The sequence below is a fragment of the Calliphora vicina genome, chromosome 4, assembly GCF_958450345.1.
Source record: "Calliphora vicina chromosome 4, idCalVici1.1, whole genome shotgun sequence".
Lineage (NCBI taxonomy): Eukaryota > Metazoa > Arthropoda > Insecta > Diptera > Calliphoridae > Calliphora > Calliphora vicina.
In genome coordinates this window covers 104,782,283-104,806,741 of record NC_088783.1, presented here as the reverse complement: position 1 = coordinate 104,806,741, position 24,459 = coordinate 104,782,283, and the positions used below count along the sequence as shown (strand labels likewise).

The following is a 24,459-nucleotide window of genomic DNA, read 5'->3' as shown; positions in this document are numbered from 1 at the left end:
TTCTTCATTTGTTTTGGAGCGTTAAGCTTCTTTTAGAAAAAGTCAAGTTCAACAGCACATAAAACTAAGGAAAATAATTCCGGGGAATTCTCGCACAATTTCCCGGGATTGAAAATTTTGCGGAACCCGGGATTTTTTGTCCCGGTAATTCCTGTGAAAAACTCTAATTATGCCCGTAATTTCAACAAATAGGTATCTACGGTGTAAAATAAACAGTAGATAAATTTACGTAAACGGTAACTTGACATTAATTTCAAATCAATATCTACGGGTTAAAATTACCAAATATATTTACTCCATACGTAACTAAGCATTAATAGACATATATTTGTTGAAATTACGGGCATTAGAATAGAATTCATTCATTATTGAATCAATTCATAACAGCCTTCATTCAATCTATGAGTTAAAATATTTTTTCTTCATTCAATTTGTTTTAGTTTTGTTTTTAATACTTTACAAAATCAATTAAGGAATTAATTCTATAAAGAATGAATTCTCAAAGCAATGAATTCAATACATTTGAAGTTGTAAGGAATTAAGACAAGGAATTAATTCGTGGTGAATTCTTAAATGGAATGGTTAAGAGATTATCAGGCCTGTCACACATTTTGTTCGGAATGGTTTCAATTTCGTAGTTTTTGTTCCGATCGATTTTGTTTTAGATTCTTTAGATTCCGTGTAATTTATTAATTCCAAAAGTATTTAATAATTCTGTATTTCTGATTTTATTTTGATAGCGTTTTTGTATTAAAGCAAAAGTGATGTTTTTGAACAGAAATTGATTAAAAATTTTGGAAAAACAAATAATTACAAAGAAATATCCATTTCACTTTGAAAACTGAAAGTGGTTTCATTCCGAAAGAAATTTTCGTTTTACTTTTTCTGAAGAAGCAAAATACGAAATTAATTCCACTTTCGATGGGAATAGAATTCTGTTAGAGGCCTATATATCAAATTTGATTTTGATAATTCGAACCTATGCTTCACTCTGATTACAGAGAGAGCTAAATGTAAGAATCAGCAAGCCGATTTGAAACATGGTAATCAGTTGAACTTTATTCTCAGCGTATTTGACAACGTTTTTGAAAAATAAATAAATCAGAGAAGCTGCCTTATATATCGTGGGGTTACTAATGTAAAAAGGAGTAACAATAAAAAATTTATATCCTTTTTCTCAATAATCAAAAGTAGAATTTGTAATTATATAGATTCGTGTTTATTTTATTGTATTTTTTTTTAAGAGAACTTTAAATATTCCCCATTTTATATTAAATTTAAAATATCCTAGATTTTTTTCTATAAACACATCTCTAAATACGTTGTTTTTTTTATAAATAAATATTGTATGTATGCCTTAATTTTGAGCTTATTTAAAAATATTATGGAAACTGAGATAAATATTGATATTTTTTTAAAAGAAAATATTCAAATTAAAACTAAAGAAAAAAATCTTATAAATAAAAACTAATTATGTGAAATGCTTTTACTACAATTACATTGTTAAATAAATTATAAATAATTGTTGTTATACATAAATAAGCAAAAATTTTAAACAGTTTGTGCTATAAATTTATCAAGATTTTATAATATTTGTATTAAGAAGAATGTAAATTTGTTTCGATGTAATAAAATATATAGAGGGTGGTGTGTTGTTGTTTTGAAAGTGTTGGAAAGTTTTGAAAATCAAAACCTTAATTTACAATTTGTGTTTAAGTTCAAAAAGGCTTTTAGCTTTTTAGCTGGCCTTTAAAGTATTGTGGTATTAAAAATATATATTGCACTTTATACCTATTGAGATTGCGGTAATAATTCTTTAATATTTATGGACATCAAAGCTTGTTTATCTTTATCTTTTTTCTTGTATTTACATTAAATAATTATATTGTTTTTGTGCTAAAAAAAAAATACATAATTAAGGAAATAGTTGTCGGAAATTGTTTTAAATTAAAACTACTAAACTACACTTACATTTATCATCATCATACATATAAAATTAATAAAACTAATTTACAGTACAAAAAAAGAAATAGTAAAAGGAAACATACTAGTAGCAGCTTAAACATTTTTTTTTGTTTTTGTTTTTTAAATAAAACTATAGTTTTACAAGAAAAATTTTCAAAAAACAAAAATTCTTCTTAAAATATCATTTCGAATAAAAATTATGAAAATAAATATTTCCAAAAATTTGTTTTTTAAAGAAACCTACAAGCTAATTTAGCAGCTATATTTTCTACACATTTGGATACGAGGGCAGTTTGGCCGTTTCCACTTTATCCACCACCTTGAAGGAGGGGAACAGGCCGACTTGATTGGTGCGCGTGTTTTTACCCTTTGAAAAGCCATCCCAATGGTTGCCAGCAACCCCCACCAAATCGCCCGGCTTCATGTGCATCTCATCGTGATTGCGTGCCTTGTGTGGTATGACCACCTGGCGATTGTGTGGATTTTGTCCGCCATAGTAGTAAATATCGTCCAGCGATTTAAAACGATGCGCAGCATCGGGATACAAGGTTTGCATAATTTCATATGCAACGCGGCAGACTTGTGAACTAAAGGTACAAACTAAGTGATCGGACAGCGACAGTAGGTGTATGTCCAAGATGATGCCGTTCAAGGCAGTGTCTGTGTAGCGTGTGGAGACGGCGGCCATGCGGGCCACCTCAGCATCGCCGATGATTTCGTATTGCGGGTATTTTTTGCGTGCCTCTTCTAAGACGCGGGCATCATCGGAGGCCAGGAATATGCGTCGCGGTACGGTGGTACCATTTATCTCTTGTGTCAAAAAGTAGTCTTCGACATGTGTCATATATTCTTCTATGCTATGGAAAGCAGCCTCGGTACCGACTTTGTCTGTGCGCCGGACATGGACTCTGCAAAGGAAAAAAATAAATTAATTTAAGAAAATCCTTGATATTAAAAGAAAAGAAAAGCTAATTGAAAAGTCACTAATTTCCTTCATATTTTTTAAAAGTTCCTTAAAGAATTTCTACCAATTTTTTTCAATTATTTAAAAAGATTCAGTTTCTCATTTTATAAAACGAAACGTTTGAAAGCGTAAGCAATTTGTATGAAGAATACACGGGAAAAGGGTTTGAAACTTGAATATTTTTCATATAAAATTTTGTTAACGTTTGTCGTTTCGTTTTATAAAATTAGACTATCAGTTTCTCAATACTTTTCTCTTAGCTTTTCCTTTCTCAAATAAAATCCTTATCTACTCACCCCACTATTGGTCTCTTCCAGCCCAATTTCGACATGCCTGACTCTAAGAACTCCTTAGTGCCCTGTTGCGGCCTCAATAAATACTTTAGGAATTGTCCCACCCACCATACAATGGGATCACCATGTAAACGTTTCAATCGTGGAGCCAAATCTTCCGGTATGGCCAAAGGCAAATAAGGTGGTCTTGGCATTAAAGAATCTATTATAGGTAAAACTAACACTTGAGTCTCCGGTCTGCCCGGCCAGTTGTTCGCATGAGCGCCATCCAACTCAAAACAAGAATCGGACACTGGCTGGAAAACCTCTTCCCAGCCACCCTTGTGATAACGCCAGCCTCTTGATTTCAAAATCAAAGTACGCTCTGTGGCATAGGCCACTATAAAGCAATAGACAGCATGATGTAATTGACAGCCATAGCCACAGCCCTTATTAAGTTTACACACCAACTTGCGGGCCTTCGCACAATCGTTTGGATTTTGCAAATGATGTATGCGCCTTTGTACCAAATCACTTAAATCTTTAGCCTCTTTGTGGCGCCACGCCTCATAGCCATCTAGTTGCCTTAAACGTTCCATATCGCTTAGCAGCGAACGTTTGTGTTCTGCTCCCATCATAAGCACACTATTGATTTCGTCTCCTATATCCGTGGCCGGTTCTCGCGTCACTTGTTTGCGTATTTTGCCCAATTCTGTGCTGAAATAGTTCCATATCTCGCCAATATTATCCCGTATGCGTCTACGCATTAGCTCATACTCGAGTGTGGGTTCGTTTGTGGCACTACCGTAGGGTAGAGGAGATTCAACTTTGTTTTCCCCGCCAATGGGATTTTGTATATTGTATTCGAGTTTTTGTATGAGTTTGAGGGCTGACTGTTTGTCTACTTGATCGCTGGAAGTGAAAAAAAGAGAGCAGAAAAAATTAGTTAATTTAAAAATTAAGAAATATTAAGAACAATTGTTGAAATAAATATGTTTCCAGGAGAATTGAATCTACCCTCCGAAACAGAAAACTAGTTCAATACTATTGAGATACAGAAAGCAAGGAATATTTCCAGTTCTGTAAAAATATCGTCTAGAGAAGAACCACCGTTCCTTTTCTTACTCTCACATCTAAATACGTTTTGCTAGAATCTCGGTCGTTGATTACTTTTGCATTGGTCTAGAGCCATCCAAAATAAGACTTGATTATGCTGTTTAGGAATATATTTACGAAAAATTGGCATAATCCCACAAAAATGGGACTTGATTATGCTGTTTAGGAATAAAACTTTGAATATTTATACGAAGAATTGGGATAATCCCACCACTGACATTCTAGAATGAACATTATGCAGCGTTTCTAGGCCGGTAAGTCATACATTTTCTCAAATGGATGGAACTTTACATATACCTAATGCTGCCTTGTAGAATTTTTAGTACCTATAGTCTACTCCTCTGCAAAGAAAGTCTGTCGAATTTAATTAGATTAATGACTTTGAGAATATCCGAATTTGTACTGACAGTAAACATGCTATTAAATCCCTGTCTGGTGTCTATTCGTCAACCAGACTGGTAGTTATTCTGGGTGCCGAGTCAATCTGGTGTACTCGGCAATAGTATCGCGGATGAACTGGCCAAAGCAGGCTCACGCAAGTCGACGATATCGATAGTCGACGATATCGATCATTTGGTCGGTATACCGCTATCTTGTTGTAAATTACTAATACAACTCAAATGGCCTAGTTGAACAAATTGTTCCGTATCGAGGCTAACATGGCCCGTTTGCGACCATCATAGGTCCACGTCCCTTACAAGGCTATCACGGGCACGGCTACGAGTTTTGATAGCCGTTCATACAGGGCTCTGATTAATTTGTGCGCTTTCTAGGATATTGAACATTCCCTAAGTTGAATTTTGACGAAGACGAGGTGGATACTTTTGAACACCTACTCTATATTTGAACTGCTCTATCGGGGACCCGGACTACAACAATGGGTAATCCTTTTATGCACGGTTCTTTATAGCGGATCTATCGAGATTGGACATTAGGTCAACGTTCCTTACAGGGCTATCACGGACTCCGCTACAAATTTTGATTGTCGTGTTTGCAGGACACTTAATTGTTTTGCATGCTAGGAGATTGAACACTCCCTACAATGACTTCTGTAGAAACTGTCATGACGAAGACGAGAAGGAAACGGTTGAACACCTCCTCTGTCTATGCCCTGATCTATCGGGAACCCGGACAATGACAATGGATAGTGCTTTTATTTACGGTTTAGCGGATCTATCGAGAGTAGATATTAGGAAGATGGATGCGTTTATCGTGCGTCGGATTTGGTGGGCATCGAACTCCTTTCCGACATGTGAAGGACCTTTTGAGGACCTGAACATGATCACAGTGGGACCAAAAAAGCTACTAGACAAAAGTACAAAATGATCTAATGGAACTTTATACCGTTAGGCTATGTTGGTTACCAAGACACTGCGAGACAAGGGTCGCAATTTTATATGCAATACTAACCAATTCAGGGAAAGCTGGTCGGACTGTAAAGTGTGAAGGACTCTGTACCACAAGCTTAACTGCTATTAATTATGGTCAGATGTAGTCTGAGAATCATTGAAGGTGTGACTACACCACTGATTGATAAGGGCTAGGAGCACCAATAGCTCTTCCAAAGGATGTGGAAGAGCTATTGGATTTTATCTGCCAAGATTGCATTCCCTACACTTATATATCTAGGTAAACGACTCCATGAAGGATATTACGAGTTGTATACTGGAGGATATTTTATGTTTCATTGAGGAAATTATGGGGCTTGATATGGTTTATAGTGGATTTCAGTGGATAAATGTTATTCTTCTGATTTGATACGCTTTTGTAATTGATATTGATATTAGAACAGGCACGGATCCAGGTCACCCATTTAAGGGAGGCAAAATAAAGTAAAATTTACTTTAATTTTTTTTTTTTCCTTTTTTTATATTAAAACTTTTCGGTTTTTAGGGGAAATTTCCCATCCCCCATTGATTCGTAGGCATCGGTAGAAGTGGAAGGACTTAATTGTGATCTTATTATATAGTAATAATGAATTACAGAGATCTATTGCATGTCCCTAGATCTCGAACCAAAGACTATTCCTCTTTATCGAAACCTTTCGCTGGACTAAGTTCACGTTTGGTGGAAACAAAACAGCAAGTTGCTACTGAATTTTGAAAGTTATTCAGTGAAAGTCTTTTGAAATTGGATTCCTTTATATCGAAATCTTTCGCTGGACTGAATTCACGTTTGTCGCAAGTTGTTACTGAATTTTGTATGAAAAACATAAAGTTAATCAAACCCAAATTATATTTCATTTGCAAGGAACACTCCATGAACTGTTGACAAAGTCTAAGTCCCGGTCCACACTGTGAAACATTTGCTGCAAAACATTTTTAAATTCTCTTTTGAAACTGCATTCGTGTCCACACAGTGAAGTTTTTGCTTTTCAGTTTTTGACATTTCTGTACAGTACGAATACGAACGAATAAATGTGGATGACATACTCAACAAAAACTTCATGTACATGAAACAAAGTTCCCTTTTTCATTCCTCTTTCCCCTTTCATCAACAAACTCAAATGTTTTGCAGCAAATGTTTCACAGTGTGGACCGGGACTAACAATTCATGAAGATAAATTCAAGTCATTCAAATAATCTAATCATTTTATTCGTTTATCGTTCTTCAACCGCCTCATGCTTCATGAATGTAGTTTTATCACTACTGTTTACTACTTTGCAATTCAATTAAACACATTCTTTTCAATTCATTATATTCACATTTATGTACATATTACAAAAAAACTTAAATTAATTCACAAAACAACATAACATTAAGATAATAAAAAACAAAGGCGATCCGCAACATCTACTCTCATTAAAACATAGATTAAGTCTGTCCACAGTCCAAAAAAATCAGTCTTTTATACCCACTGTTCCCATTCCGTCCTGTCCCTATTAGTCCTGGCCCAACCCTCAAATGTATACTACTGTCCTTGTCGTCTCACTTTCTCCAGTACCTATATGAATAAGATGGATGATCATCCAACGATCAGATAGCGAGATGAGCATGCCACAAACACAATGAGGAATGTACCAATCTATACATAGATTAATGAACCTAAGATTATAAGGTTGGTATGTCTGAATTCATCTGGGAGATGGGAGCCAGCGACGAGTATTCGAACAACTTTAATGATTTTCGTTGGATCACTAGAGTTGCGTTTGGTCTGCCAATACCAGGAGTTTATAGTTCACATGGAAATGGAATTGTTTTCCTATTGTTTTCTTTATAAATCTTATCCATTTGAACTCGTTAACCAGCCTATTATTATTGGGCTGATCTCATCAGAGACAAGCAACGATCAGCTTGAATGTGATTTGATATTTGGTCTTCAAACTGATAAATGTTTCAAATTCAAAACTTCTATCTAACATCGTGGGATCTTTGCAGTTATGTTATTAATGCAGAGATGTAGAGGTTCGAGGATACTTTACTTTAGTTTCATGGAATTTGAGAGTAAATTGCTTGTTCTGCAAATTCTTATAGTTACGAATTAACACTTTTAAGATCGAAGCATTTCTTCCTATTGTACTCACCATTAAAACTATTGCTTAATAACTGATATGTGGATCATTCATATTATTTGGATTCTTTAGGTTAGGTTATAAAGGCAGCTTTGTGTTACCCTAAAGGATCATGCTCAGGACCTCAAGAGGTCCTTCACATGTCAGAACTGGGGTTCAATGCCGAACCAACCTGACACACGAATGAACGAATCTATCCTCCTGACATCCAGAGTAGATAGATCCGCTAGGCCGTGCAAAAATGGACTACCTATTGTTGCAGTCCGAGCCCCTGCTAGGGCAGGGCAAAGACAGAGGAGATGTTCAATCGTCTCATCCTCGTCTTCATCATGGCAACTCGTACAGAAGTCATTATATGGAGTATTCAGTCTCCTGGCATGCGCACCTATCAAGCACTCTGATATCAGAGCTCGTAGCCTATCCCGAGGTAGCCCCGTGAGATACATTGACCTATGATGGTCAAAAACGGGCCATATAATCTGAGCAGACTCAAATAATTTACGCTGTATGATTGACTTACAGCAGGATAGCGGTAAACCGACCAAGTGATCCATCTCATCAATTTGTAGACGTGAGCCTCTTTTGGCCAGCTCATCCGCAATAGAATTGCCAGGTACACCAGAGTGATCAGGCATCCAGAATAACTCCAGGTTAGTATGTCTCGTCACCTCATTAAGAGATACCCGGCATTCATGTACCAATCTGGATGTCGAGTAGACGCCAGATAGGGATTTGATAGCAGGCTTACTGTCGGTACAGATTCGGATATTCACACCAAAATAGCCTATAGTACTTCATCCAGTATACCGCCCTTTTAATCGCTGAAATCTCAGCTTGAATTACAATACATTGATCGTGTAGCCTGAAACACACCATCTTCTGAAGATGGGGAATATAAAAGACACCACCCATCCCAACCGCAGACTTGGAGCCATCTGTATATATGACAAACGTGTCCATAGACGCATCATTACAAACAGAGCACGGGACGGAGTAATCATTAGTGCAAGGATTCGCAGGATTCTCTAAATTCTTTAGGTTGGTATGGTCGTAATTGATTTGGGAAAAATGGTGTAACAAAAAGATCTTAAAGGTTTTACTAAAAATTAATCTACTGAACTATAAATTCATATCCTACTAATCTCCACACTTACTGTATTAATGACCTTTATTTAAAAGCAATAAAAGAACAGGAAAATACTGATCACACATCAAAGAGCCAATTGACTTGATCTTTCCAAACATTGATCCTTTAAAGATCATCATTTTACATGTTTCAAATACAAATGAAACATTCTTCTTCAAAGAAATTTAAAACTAATTGAAAGAATAACTCTGGAAATTCTAACGCACTGCCAACAATACATAAGTAGTGAACTCTTGCAGCCCGTACAATTTATGCTGTAATACATTTAAATATTCATTCATAACTTCTACAACAACGAGGAAATTCATTACAAAGGGCATGTAAATGCGAGTGCTTCTTTTCGACACAAAAAAAAACACTATTTTACATATTTCATTCTTTACCGCACTCTACCCACTTTTGCATACAATTTTGTAAGCCCTGGATGGAATAGTTTTTAACAATGTCGTTTTAATAGTATTCAACGCAGAACAAAAGCAACAACAGCAAACTTACAATAAATAAAACACAACAAACATAATAAATAAGCGCCGGAAATGACACCAGGTTGAACGCCATTTAACTAACGAGGCATATAGTCATCGCATAGCGAGAAAGAGTGTATAGTACCCGCACACATGATGAAAATGCCACCACAAAAAGAACACGACAATGAGGAAAGCGCAAAACTATACACAAAATCTGGGCAAATCTCCAACTTTTTAACGCTTCTCTTATGTTATTATGCCTTCATACACTTGCTACTCATCTTTTGTTGATGCCTCCGATCCAATGTGGTGCATAAATTTTAAATTGTGCGTAGCATGCAACGTTGTTCTAACATACGAGTGAGTGATTGAATAGTGGATGAGTATGTTTGGTAAGACTTTACAAGTATTTAGGAAACCACATGGAACAAGCAACACCATAACTGAATGAATGAATAAATACATGAATGAATGACTGCTTGCATAAATAGAGGACGGTATAGTTCATGCCATTTTAAACTGAGCTGGACAGAGTATTCATAATTCCATTAATATTTAAATACTACTGAGAGTTCATGTGTAATTGGTTGTGGAAAGCTGTGCCAAAGTTTACAAAAGTGGATTTATATTGTAAATATGGAATCAAGTAGTAGTAAGTACCAACATATGTAAAGGCATTTCTATGAAATTATAATCAAGATAACTGTGCTTTGGGAGGAGTTTATTGTGAGTAGTTCAATATTTTTTGTAGGAGTTTATTTTAAATCAATAAATTTACTAGCTATATAATTGTGAAGGCCTGTTACATTAAAGGAGTTCAGTATAAAGATTCTCAAACGTAGCGATCCACAAAAAAAACCGTACCCATGTGATGTGAATCCAGAAACTCTATAATTGCTTGTTACATTAACTTCGGTGTGTTCTAGTAAATCTAAAGACAGTCCCGAAACTATAATACTAGAGGAGTGAGGATGATTATCATGGCAGTGTGATGGTGCATAAGGTTTTGTAGTGTTAAATCCAAATAGTAGCCCAACAAAACATTAGCGAACTTGTATGATATGCACTGAATTGAATTTGGAAGTGATGGAGAGATCAGTAAAAACCACCGATCAGTCAATATTAAACGGTACTAGGTGTGTGGATCTTAGAAAATACCTATCAATTGTGGAGAAGCAAAGCGGGCTTCAAGGTGTCAATGAGGTCCAAGCTAGACATGGCAGGTACTGTTAGGTATGGACAGAACTGATAATACTAGAAGAGTGAGGACGATAATCAGGCAGTGTGATGGTGCTTAAGGTTTTGTAGTGTTAAATCCAAATAGTAGCCTAACAGAACTTTAGCGAACTTGAACGATATGAACTGAATTGAATTTGGAAGTAAAGGAGAGATCAGTAAAACCAACCGATCAGTCAATATTAAACGGTACCTATCAATAGTTGGGAAGCATAGCGGGCTTCAAGGTGTCAATGGCAGAAAGAGAGGTCCAAGGTAGACATGGCAGGTACTGTTAGGTATGGACACAACTGATAATACTAGATGAGTGAGGACGATTATCATGGCAGTGTGATGGTGCTTAAGGTTTTCTAGTGTTAAATAAGAATAGTAGCCTAACAGAACATTAGCGAACTTGCACGATATGAACTGAATTGAATTTGGAAGTGATGGAGAGTTCAGTAAAACCAAAGCGAGCTTCAAGCTGTCAATGGCAATGAGGTCCATGATAGACAGACAGGTACTGTTAGGTATGGAGAGATGATATCAAGCTTCACTGATCAATAAGGTCTATAACAAGCAAATTGGCCAGTAAATCTCCGCATTTATGTGGGATATGCAATGATTGTGGAATAGCTGGAAAGGCAATATTCTGCATCCATTAACAACAAATAATACATGTAAAGATAGACCGACATTATGCGGGGTTGCATTAACAACTTTAAAGTGCTTGCCTACAAAACCAAGCACCCCAGGTTCGATTCCTGGCAGAGGACGAACAAATTTAAATCATGGTTTTCGATTTTTTTAAATTAACCTCACTCTAAACAATCCATCCAAGAAGCCCCCTGACCACTACTCCACTTGGAAAAGGGGATAACATCATGGAAAGGGTCAGACTGCCCGCAAGGTTCCCCACCACTACACACAAATACACAGAGGGCTTTGTTTCTAGGCAACGACAGATGGCAGCCCCATTATCCTAGACCAGCTACAGCAGACCAATCATCTACTTAACTTGAACAACCGAACAATAGATTGGATCCTTATGGCAACATCATACATGTATCCGACGACCCGCTACAGCAGACCAATCATCTACTTAGCTGGAACAATGGATCTAATGGCAACATCGTACATGGAGACACACGATACTCCAATAACTAGGACAGTGCAATCTACATGGGAAATACGCGAAAAACAACTGCAACAATTCGTATAAGATGCAGATGCTTTGTAGAAGCCAAATGTCCCCAAGTGGGGTAATGGAGAAAAAAAGGTTTATATGGAGCAAGTGCATGAACCTCGAAGATGATACACTAAGCCATCTGAACATAGGTCAGCTAAGGACTATATTGTGGAGTTGGAAAAATGTTTCACAAAACCATAATTTGCAGGCTGGATGTTCTAACCAGGCAGGTTTGTATTCTACTGCAAAGACAGTTGTTGTAACAGAATATACAATTATAATTTTGGTTAGTGTCCAGCATCATTGATATCAAAGCCACTTCAGCTGGATGAGTCGTCCATTGGTCTTCAGGGCGGAGTGAGATGGGGTTGGCCTAACAATCAAAAATGCGGTAAAGTCCACATTAGTCTCACCAATAGTCAACACGACACAATCAATGACTTAACCAAAAGGTAAATGACAGACCAAGGCAGTAGACGTTTGGCACTGAGGATATTAAGTAACATAAAATGTAAAATTTCCAACTTTCATGTTCTGGAACAATTACCAAGCCCGATAAGTCAAAGAAGGAAGTGTGAGCCCTTCTGACCACAACAAATCTTTCGCTAAGCCTATTTACGCCATACTCATCTGCGCTATTTAGTGTTTGAAAAGTATATTCAGGGAGCATTAGGATATTTGTACTTTCGGATAGCCAGGCAGCACTTGGAGCCTTATATTTCCAAGATGTATGTTCCGGAATCGTCATGGACTGGGTTACATCTCTGAACAAACTCGGTGAGCACAATGGGGTGACAATGTACTGGGAGACAGCCGGAAGAACTGCCACGAAAATCGAAGTAAACTATTGTTAAATTGTATTCTTCTTAAAGTCGAAGTAGACTCAGAAACAATCCATGAATTCGAAGGAATATTAAAAACTAAAGTTACGAACATGTGAGCAAATACTGGGACAAGACCCCAAGGGAAGAAAAGAGTGGATGAGCTCCCAAACTTGGTCCTTAATCGAGGAAAGACGATCTTTGAAATCATCAAAGAACAATGAAAAGTCTCTTAGTAAACGCATTGAAATAGACAGTGCATATTCAATAATGAATAAGAAAGTAAGAAGAGCTTGTAGGTGAGACAAAAGGATATTTACCGATGAACTTGCGGTCCAATCGATGCCGCGAGCAAAAACGACACTAAAACTGTTGATGACATAACTGGTAGACATAAACCACCTGACCGCCCCATCAAATCCAAGGATGGAACTCTACTAACAAACGTAGATGAACAATTAATACGATGGAGGATGAACTTTATGGAAACCCTAGACAATAGCGCAACTTACCATGGACCATCCAATGACTTGTCCGCTTCAACATTAGTTCACCTTAACACCAGCCCTCCATCTCCGGATGAAATTGAGACCGCTATTAAAAACACCAAAAAACAACAAATCGCCAGGTTTTGACCGGATTCCACCTGAAATTTTAAGATGCTGCCCAGGTAAAATGGCTACGATATTTCATCCACTCTTCGAAAAAATTTGGTACGAAGTAAAATTACCAGAAAATTAGCTTCAATCCTTATAAATATACCGAAAAAGTGTACCTTTCGCAATTTAAGAATTATCGTGGAATCTAACTTCTTTCTATACCATCTAAAATACTTACAAGAATCCTCCTAAATAGGATAAATAATGCAATAGAATCTAAATTGCGTAAAGAACAAGCTGGCTTCCGGTCGACCAAGTCATGTGTTGACCACATCAACACACTAAGAATTATCGCTGAACAAGTAGAAGAATGGCAAAGTAATCTATATCTCAGTTTTGTAGATTATACTACCGCATTTGACAGCATATTCCGTTGCAAAATATGGGATCTCTTAATGAACTCTGGTATTCCACATAAGCTAATTAACATAATAAGAGCTCAATGTGAAAACTTTCATTGCAGAGTCTTGCACAGCAACCGGCTCTCAGAACCATTTCTTCCGAAATCGGGAGTAAGACAGGGATGCCTGCTGTCTCCACTACTCTTTCTGATTGTTATAGACAATGTCCTTGAAATTACGGTTGCAACTAATCGACGCGGTATTCAATGGAACTCAACCAGCCATCTCGAGGATTTAGACTACGGTGACGACATCTGTTTTCTGTCCACTAAACATTCAGACATGCAATCGAAACTTGATGATTTGGTTGTCCACTCAGCAAATATTGGTCTTAAAATAAACACAGGGAAAACAAAGGCGATGAAAATAAGATCCTCAAACAACAACCCTTTTGTCATCGTTCAGGAGCAGGTTGAGTTTGTTGACAAATTCTGCTACCTGAGAAGCATGGTTTCATCAACAGATAGTGCAAGATCAGACATTGAGCATAGGATTGGTTAGGCAAACAGTGCGTTCTTCCAATTGCGGAATCTATGAAAATCAACCATTATTTTAGTCAATACTAAAATAAACATATTCAAGACGAACGTTCTATCAGTTTTGCTTTATAGCTGCGAAACGTGGCTGACAACAATGGCACTGAACTGTAAACTACAAGGTTTTACAAACCGCTGCTTGCGTTACATTTTGAAAATCTGGTGGCCAAACATCATAACCAACGACGAACTATATAAAAAATGTAACATTGAGTCTATCGAAATTATTATTAAAAGAAGAAAGTGGAAATGGATCGGGCACACTCTTAGGAATGATCCAGATGAAATAAGACGCCAAGCCCTAGATTGGAATCCACAAGGCAATCAATATAAGGAGAGGTCGGCCAAAGAAAAGAAGCTTGCTTAAAGACATAGAAAACAGCGGAAGAAGCTGGAATGAAGTAAAAGTACATGGGAATGAGCGAATATCTTGGAGAAATTTTGCAGAGGCCCTATGCTTCACAGGGAATTAAGAGAACAGAAGAAGAAGAAAGTTAGTAGTTAGGTATTGAATTGAGTTTAAAGAAGATTCACACATTTCTGATATTAAAAATGAGAACTCATAAAACTGGAAATAAAAATATTTCAACTGAATCCTCAACTTCCTAGAAGCAAGATACCTCGAGAGCATATAATATGGCATTCAGATTAAAACTTTACTAAAAAAAAAACAATATTAAAGCTCTTCTCTTGTAGTAAGAAGCTAAATTGCTTGAAACAAGACATTTTCTACTCAAGAGCTCGGCATTGGAACTAAAGTTCATATACAAGAACATCTGATATTGAAAATGACCATAACAGAATTCATCTCAATTTTTAAAGAAACTTTGTTCATCTTTGAAGATTCCAAGCTCTTTTGCTGACGTCTTTGAAACAGGGACAGCTGAAATTCGAATATATCATTGAAACAAGGACAGCAGGGATTATGCTCCAACATCCATGTTTGAATTAAATCGAGAATGATTTGAAATCCAAGCACTTTCTGGAATTTCAAATTATTTAAGAACATAAAGAGGAGAATTTGTTCTCAAGCTCCTGTCGAAGTCTTTGAAACAAGGAGAGCAGATATTTGTAATTTGAAAATAAACAACTAGGAAAACTGTAACGTTTATTCGAGAAAGATTTGAAATCCAAGCACTTTCTGGAATTTCAAATGATTTTTAGTTAATTAAAAGCCTTTAAGAACATAAAGAGGAGAGTTTCTTCACAAGCTCTTCTGTCGAAGTCTTTGAAACAAGAGTTAATTTTTCAGACTCCCAACGTTCTTCGAAGATAGCTGGGATTCCGCAACAAACATTCAGGTTTGAATTAAATCGAGATTGATTTGAAATCCAAGCACTTTCTGGAATTTCAAATGATTGGTAGTTAATTGAAAAACATTTAAGGACACAAAGAGCAGAGTTTATTCACAAGCTCTTCTGTCGATGTCTTTGAAACAAGAAGAGCAGAAATTTGTAATTTGGAAATAAACTACTAGGAAAACTGTAACGTTAAATTCATCGAAACAAATCATCAGGGAGTATCGAAAGGCAATTTAAATTTTTCAGCCTCCCAACGTCCTTCGAAGATATAATTGAAACAAGGAGAGCTGGGATTCCACGCCATCATTCATGTTTGAATTAAATCGAGAATGATTTGAAATCCAAGCACTTTCTGGAATTTCAAATAATTGGTAGTTAATTGAAAAACCTTTGAGGACACAATATGGTAAGTATCTTTTATTTAGCATGGACAGAGATATGTGTATATTTCAGACTTCCAGACAAATGATTCCTTTACAGGCTAACATTTTGGCAATCGAGAGGGCTGTGAATTGAATCAATTGATGGAAATTTGGATCTATACCGATAACCAAGCATGTGGTTAATTATTCTGATTAGATGACAATAAATAATGAAGCTACTCCTCATGCTAAACATTGATTGGATTAATTGCTTATTACATCTTCTAACAAACTATTAAGCAAGTCTCGTGTTAATTATAAAGTTTAACTTGAATAATCTCTTTATAATTACTTTGTAGGAGCATCAAAGGCCTCCCAATTGTTTACGGGAAATTCTACTTATCCAAATTACAACATTTTTTCCTTCCACTTAATTAAACTCAATTACGTCTCTGCTGGCCACAACACAAGTGTCCCAATTTTCTAACAATTACCCATGTTTCCCATGCTCGTATGTATAATTATTGTATAGACATTTTCCCCAAGTGTACCACCGTTGTTGGGCAGGCAGGCTGACTGCCTGATTGGCAGGGGTTAATTAACATTTACAGTTACAATTTTCATAAAAATAAATATACAGTTGTCAGTGTTTTTTGTTATATTCATTTTTATTATGAATCATGATTTTAAAAAGTACGTTAGAACACGCAATTACAATGTTTATTTTAAACATTAAACATTATCATAATTAACAATAAAAGCAAAAAACAATCGAAATGACATAAAAGGGTAAAATTTCAAAATTTTGGAAAAAAAAAGTTATAAATAACAAGTGATATGAAAGTTAATGTTGTTATGTTTTTAAGATAACATTTAATTGGACATTTTTAGAGGAAATTGTATATTAAAGCTAATATGTTAGTAAGTCATACTAACAATACTAATATGTATTGTTAGTATGACTTACTAACAATACATATTAGTAAGTCATACTAATATGTATTGTATTTCTAACTAAAATATGGTAATAATAAATAATTATCGCCTCTGAACTCTTTTATACTTTGATACAGTTCAAATAGTTTGCGGTATAATTTTAAAAGCATTTTTCAAATACATGACAACATTAGATTATACCTGTGGCTATTGTTGTCAACTAAGAGGGAGGTGGGATTTAAAAACATGACTACTTCAGAAGAATAATGTCCACCCAAAAAGCCTAATCCACAAATACCATAAGCACAAATTAACAAAGATAAATGGTATATGAATGCATAAATTACGTCTTGGGAAACTAGCTTGGTACTGAGTTCAACGAATTAATGAGATTTCCAAATTATATTCAAACTCTTCCAAAACAGTTCACCTTACGAATTTGTCCTCCTAACCTTCACATCAGATAAATCCACCTAATTTTTCCAAAGCGAACTATATATCATTTCTTATGCATGGAATGACAATGACAGAACAGTTGTCTCTTCATTGGACCATAATCAGGAAGTTTTGACGGACACGTATTTTCTCGGCTTTACGGATCCCAACGGGAACTCCAGAAAGTGCTCTTCTCCATATTACCGCTATACCGATTACACAGCACCGAATACGATAGACCTGGTCCAATTAGGATCTCATGTGTTATCAAAAAGGACAAGCTAGTTCTCACCATTTCCTGATGTCTACATTAGATCCTCACTTATACCAAAGCTTCCACCCAAGGCTCAATATGCCTATACCAAGGGTGGATCAACTGAAACTGGGCTATACTCATTGAGGTGCTATATAGAAAGATCCCTGATCTATAGGGAATTCATTCATTTAGGCTATAAGCCATGGTAGGCGTTCATATTGTTGAGGTTACGATGATTTTCGTCAAACAACCCGAATGTGAACAAAAGAGCGTAATAGAGCGTAAAAATACACACAATTCATTCAGTTTCTTGATGTTGTTCTGGATATTTTATTTTTTACCCAAATGAGCACACAAATTAAATGCCTTTTTTTGCGTACCACTGGCTATAAGCATCCAGTCTAGGTAACTCAATGATTTCCAGGATTGCAAAACAAGATACACCGCAAGGCACTGTATTATCAAAACTGCTTTGCAACTTAAAAACTCTGTTATTTTTTTTTCTCCATTACTTCATTACACGATTTGTTGCAGTTGTTTTCGCATCTTCCCATGTAAGATTGCACTGTCCTAGATCTTGGAGTATCGTGCGTATCCACGGCTTCTTGAACCTTGAGGGTTCCCCTCTAGCGCCATACTTGTTATACTGTCAGGATTCTTTCTGATAGTATGGCCGATCCACCTCCATTTCCTACGTTTTATTTGTGTTAGTATGGGTTCCTCGTTGGTGACGTTCCAGAGATCCGTATTGCTGATGTTGTTAGGCCAGAATATTCTGCATATGGTTCTGAGGCACTTGTTATAAAAAAAACTCTGTTATAAAACTAATTTTATTATATAGATCTGCTATTTGCTCGAGTACTATGGAGGCAAACAGGAACTTATCATGATAATAATGGCGATTATGGTAATAGGAGTTCTCTCTCTAACTGGCTACTACATTTCTACATTGCATTTCTACTTCCACTTGAAATGATTTTGAATAGTCATTGTTTTTGTGATTTTTTTTCCGTCATTCTACAGTTGTTTAGTTTTTGTTAAGTATTCTGCTGTTGTTGCCTTGTCCAAAATTTAATGAAGTATAAATGAATATATTTGGTTGTGGGTTCTATAATCAAAATTCACCTAGAAAAGCGTTCAAATGTGCTAAATTGGAGAATCTAGAACGACGGTTGCTATTTCATGCTTTTCTATAGAAATCGGTTGCTATTTCATGCTATTCTTTAGAAATCGGTTGCTATTTCATGCTATTCTATAGAAATCGGTTGCTATTTCATGCTATTCTATAGAAATCGGTTGCTATTTCATGCTATTCTATAGAAATCGGTTACTATTTCATGCTTTTCTATAGAAATCGGTTGCTATTTCATGCTATTCAATAGAAACCGGTTGCTATTTCATGCTATTCTTTAGAAACCGGTTGCTATTTCATGCTATTCTTTAGAAACCGGTTGCTATTTCATGCTATTGTGTAGAAACCGGTTGCTATTTCATGCTATTCTATAGAAACCGGGTGCTATTTCATGCTATTCTATAGAAACCGGTTGCTATTTCATGCTATTCTATAGAAACCGGTTGCTATTTCATGTTATTCTATAGAAACCGGTTGCTATTTCATGATATTCAATAGAAACCGGTTGCTATTTCATGCTATCTTATAGAAATCAGTTGCTATTTCATGCTATTCAATAGATACCGGTTGCTATTTCATACTATTATATAGAAATCAGTTGCTATTTCATGCTATTCTATAGAAACTGGTTGCTATTTCATGCTATTGTGGTAATAGGAGTTCTCTCTCTAACTGGCTACTACATTTCTACATTGAATTTCTAACGCTGCAAGTTGGCCACCCAGGATAATATCAATCCAAGTCTTCTGACAAAGATGCCGGTTATGGGTCAATAGCATAGGTTTTGTGGAGAATGCCATCTAAACTATTACCGATGACTTAAAATCACAAGGTAGAGTTGGTATCTTCTCGGCCCACTTAAATTTAAAATAGTTCCTTAGACATGTAAATCTCTGCAGTTTAATTCAAGGAAAATTAATGACTATACGGACATCCGGGCATTATATTTAGCATCACAAGATATACTTATCTTTACTATAAGTAGATCCCCAGATAATGTGTACATCACACGCTCCTAAAATCACATTTCTGAAAATAGAGTTTTATAAAAGCTTGAACAAAGAAGAGGATATAGTCATCTGTCACTATCTAGCGACTTAAAAAATAAAAAACTTTTAGTTTACCAAATTCATAATTAACCGTAATGAGCCACAACTTTATTAACCCTACAGGTTAGTTGCACCTGTCACAGTCATTGATATAAGGCTGGAGTTGTTCGGAATTGTTATGAATTCTTAAACATTTTATTTCGTCCCCTCTTACTTGGATGCCTGGATCTGGGAGTTCAGCATTTAGATCAAGGCTAAAGGAATTGTGCTACTTTTACTGGGTTAGTCCATGAATCCATCGTACAAAATGAAGCAGGATCGGCTGGGCAGTTGAATATATGAGGAGTGTTAAAAAGATGGCCATAAATTGGGGAAGGCTTGGTATATGTGGAAACAGTATGCATTAAGCCTGTTGCTACGTCATAAGTCCAGTTTTTCCAGAACTTCTGTAGTCTCTTCTCTGTGTGTACTATGGGCGATTTCCAAGTACAATACCTCAGAATTAATGGCGAGTTTTTTTTCCCTTTTCTCATTTTTCATTTTTCCTATTCAAATTCAATGTAAAATAAAAGGGAAAAAACTCCCGGGGAATTGGGCTGTATATGAATGTCATTCAATGCTGCCGCATACTCCTGCATATAACTCTGTATGTTTAGCTCGTATACACGAAGAAACTTCTTGACATGACACAGAGGAGACTCCAACTATATTATGGAGTCAGCCCCGTGACTTTAATGGGATGAAACTCAGGCTCTCGAACATTGCAAAGTATATGGAAATTATTCTGGGGTCGAAACTGTCTTGGCACCTAAACACCCATGCAAAGACAGCTATGGCCATACAAGAAGAAGGGCCATAGGGAGAACCTGGGAAACAAAATGGCTATTCGATGTGATGTTAAACCCAAACTAATGAATGGTGCAGCGGTTTGTTAGATGGTACTCGGTAAATCCATCTACTGACGGATTATCAAATAGATCATCATCTTTTTCATTGATAACTATAGGTCAGACGCGTGCGATTGCATTGTTTGTTATGACTGGAGGCCGGTCGACCTCATGGCGGTTAGGCTCAGTATTTCTATTGACTATTGTACACGAAAACATTTTCTTGAGAGTTGATTTTCTGTATAGATCACGGACGGATCACCTTCGATAGGAGATGAATTCTTCGAGAGCCTCACATGGACCTAAGACTGCAATCGGAGTGGGTGGTTAATTTTACATTGCCCGTCTTCGGAAGTCGGTGAATGCACCCTACATAATCTGCTGGATCCTGGTCATAAAGCGGGCTATGCACTGACTTGGTACTACAGGATAGTTGGTGTTCCGCTTACATGCTGTAATGGGTCTGCTCAAATCAGATGATCTGCTGTGACTGCATGCGATCTGCTACATGTTGTGGTAGTTATGTTGAGAAGGTACTATTTGATGGGTTCGCAGGAGAGGAGATTAAATCTACTTTTTAATGATTAAGGGAAGTTATCATTATAAGAAAGAAGAGGAGTAGGTGAAATACTTCATCTGCCTTGACCCTGCTCTATTGGGAATAACGACCTCTACATTGGGCATACCGTTTCTACACGAGTTGATCTATCTATCAGGGGTAGATATGTTGAAGATGGAACCGTTCATTCGTACAACAGTTTGTCATAGAACTACACACAGACATGCAAGTGCACCGTGACCTGGTCCATTTCAGTACCACAAATGTACTAAATTATAGTCCCAAGAGAGCAGGCTATCACCAACTGCCCAGAACTTCCGCCTATGAAAAGGTATTGGACTCATGTAAAAAAAAGAACTAAAGAACAAAGGAACGGTATCACAGGACATGTCCGATTTTAAGCGTAAGTGGATCACCTCGTCCAAAAAGGTGACGGAAGCAATTATACAATTTTTAATGGAAGGATTTTCGGAAATATTTATAAATACCGAGTAATATGCCAATACTTTAATGTTTAATGAATTTATACAAAATTTTAATAAATTTATGTATTTTTGAGAATTTTTATATTGAACGGTTTAAGTTTTATTTAACTTAAGACAAGTATAAGTTTATTCTGGCTCACTCTATAATATAATATACAATTCTTCATTAAGGGTGGGTGTTTCACTTAAAGATCAAATTTCAATTAATAATCAGATTAATCTAAAAATAAATCTAATTTAACGTTAAACCACTATGATGTTTTTGGGTTCTAGTTTAAACTTTGTAGTATTGCCATACAAAACGTCAGGATATGGCACATTTTTTTTATCAAAACAGTGAATAGTTTATGAATAAGAAGAATAAAATAGTAGCTGGCTTTGTGGGTTGAGAAAATAAATTGCAAAAATTCCGAAAAATCAAATTAAAACAAAAAATCTATTTAAATAATATATTTTCAGTTATCTTAACTCTTCTTTACCTCTTGAATGATTATGTTTTCCTACACAAATATTTTTTACAACCCAAAAACAACATTCTTAAATTAAACTTCATTTAATCTCCAATCTTCCAGTCAAAAACTCACCCTAAGTGTCAAGTTAGTAAATCCAACATAACCTCTCTTTGTTTTGAAACATAACCTAACTTGCCACCATTTTTTTTTAATTTAATAGAATATTGTACAAGTATTTTCCATTGTAAATTTATTTAAACAAAAGTCTTATTATAGTTTGCTTATTTAAAATACTTATATGTTCTATTTTTATACTCACTTCAATAATGTATCAATCATTTGTTGCAATTCTTGATTACGTTGTTTCGATGCCTCCAACAGCTGCAGCGCTTGATTGATACGTTTGGCTGAGGCATCAGGTTCCACTGTATTCTGTGTATTCAGTTTGGTGACAAAGACATACACTAGAAATGCCCATGCTAAGCAGAATATGATAAGGGCACGTACCCAGGAATTTGATGATGTACCAAAGAACTGACGTAATAATGACATTTGTAAAGATTTTTCATAAAACGGCGTCGGTGGCGGTGGCTTTCGATACGATTTACTGTGATTAGTTGCTGGTTGTGGTGGGACACTTCACTGGCTGATTGAGATGAGAGGGTTAAATGTGGCGTTTAGTTATAGTGATTTTTTTTGTTGTTAGTTTTCTTTTACATTGACATTTAAAGCAAAATTTAATTCAAGTTTAATTTAAGTGCTATTTTTTCTTTTTTTATTATGAAGAATTTATTTTCTTTTATGTTTCTTTTTCCTTAATGACCTCCGTTTCTTCATGTAGTATAAAAAGTTGTTTTTATTATAAATTTGTCACAGCATTTTTATTCTTTTGTTTGCATTTATTTTTTTAATAATATCTATTTTTCAATTCACCTGCAATGGCAAAAATTATATTATCAATAACAATGTGTTTTAGTTTTAAATTTATTTTTAAATTGTTCACGCTTGACTTTACTTTATAAATCATAATGTTTAAATATTTAAACGCTTAATTGTTTTGAAATCTAAACAATTTTGTTTAGCACTTTAGTTGTACAAGAACAAAAAACACTAAATCTACATATTGATACACGAAAGTAACAATATACAAAATAAAAACTATTTGTAAAAAAAACCTAGGAATAGCTTTAGCAACAAAAGCTAAAATTATATTCAGCTGATAACAATTTAACTAAACGCCTCTGTATTTAAGTTTTATTTAATCTTCTCTTGTTTAATTACATGTCTCTCCCTCTATTTGCTCTCTCAATCTGGTTTTACTCTCTCTGGGAATTAAATCATGCTTCAATGATGCCAACATAAAGTGTGTTTTATTATTCACTCACAATAAAGTTGCCTTGTTACGGGATAATTGTGTTTAAAATGTTGCACTCAAGCTCTCGAATGTTTCAATTTTGTTTAGATGAAATTGCAATTAAAATGCAAATTTAAAATAATAAAATTTCATAAACTCTTTCTCCGGAATTCTTCCGGCTAGGTTGCTATTTAAAATCGAGAAAATCGGTCTACAAATGGCTAAGATATAAGGAAAAAAACCAGGACAACCTCGATTTTTGACCTATATCTGGATTACTAAGTCATTTATATAAACAATATGGTTATCTAATGATAGATATTTCAAAGACCTTTGCAACGACGTATATAAGACCATAGTAAGTTGGACCTACAATGGGTCAAAATCGGAAAAAATATTTTTTAACCCGATTTTTTTTTTCATAAAAAAAAACAAAATTTTTTCCTGGAGAGGCTACACATTGATATAGCGAAATATTTAAATAAAAATTAAATATTTTTATAAAAGAGACCTCACGGTTAAATAATTATTATATTAAATTTAAAAAATTAAAAACAAATCGAAAAATTTTGGAAAAAACAATATAAGATTCGGCTGTGCCGAATCTTATATACCCTTCACCAAATTATACTTCAAAATCCAAACTTTAAAAATTTTAGGTAAACAAAATTTATTTTTTTTTCCAAAGTTGTATTTTTTATTTCTTGGAAAAATATTTAAAATTTTTTTTTTTTTTAAATTTTAAAAACAAATTTTTGTTTTTTAAATTTTTTTTTTTTTGTGAAAAAAAATTCGGGTTAAAAAATATTTTTTTCTGATTTTGACCCATTGTAGGCCCAACTTACTATGGTCCGTTGCAAACTTCTTTGAAATATCTATCATTAGATATCCATATTGTCTATATTAATGACTCAGTAATCCAGATATAGGTAAAAAATCGAGGTTTTCCTGGTTTTTCCTCATATCTCAGCCATTTGTGAACCGATT

At 35.3% G+C, this 24,459-nt stretch overlaps 1 protein-coding gene across 1 annotated transcript in view; it reads right to left on the bottom strand.

Annotated features, from left to right (window-relative positions):
- Nucleotides 1-2,059: 2,059 nt before the first annotated feature.
- FucT6 (alpha-(1,6)-fucosyltransferase) overlaps nucleotides 2,060-24,459 on the bottom strand; it is a 34,345-nt gene continuing 11,945 nt past the window's right edge. The window contains exons 2-4 of the mRNA XM_065508222.1: nucleotides 22,438-23,051; nucleotides 3,226-4,113; nucleotides 2,060-2,873 (exon numbers count right to left, since the gene is read on the bottom strand). Of these exons, the coding sequence (XP_065364294.1) occupies nucleotides 2,234-2,873; nucleotides 3,226-4,113; nucleotides 22,438-22,670 (1,761 nt within the window). The 5' untranslated portion in view covers nucleotides 22,671-23,051 and the 3' untranslated portion in view covers nucleotides 2,060-2,233. The remainder of the gene's footprint in view (nucleotides 2,874-3,225; nucleotides 4,114-22,437; nucleotides 23,052-24,459) is intronic.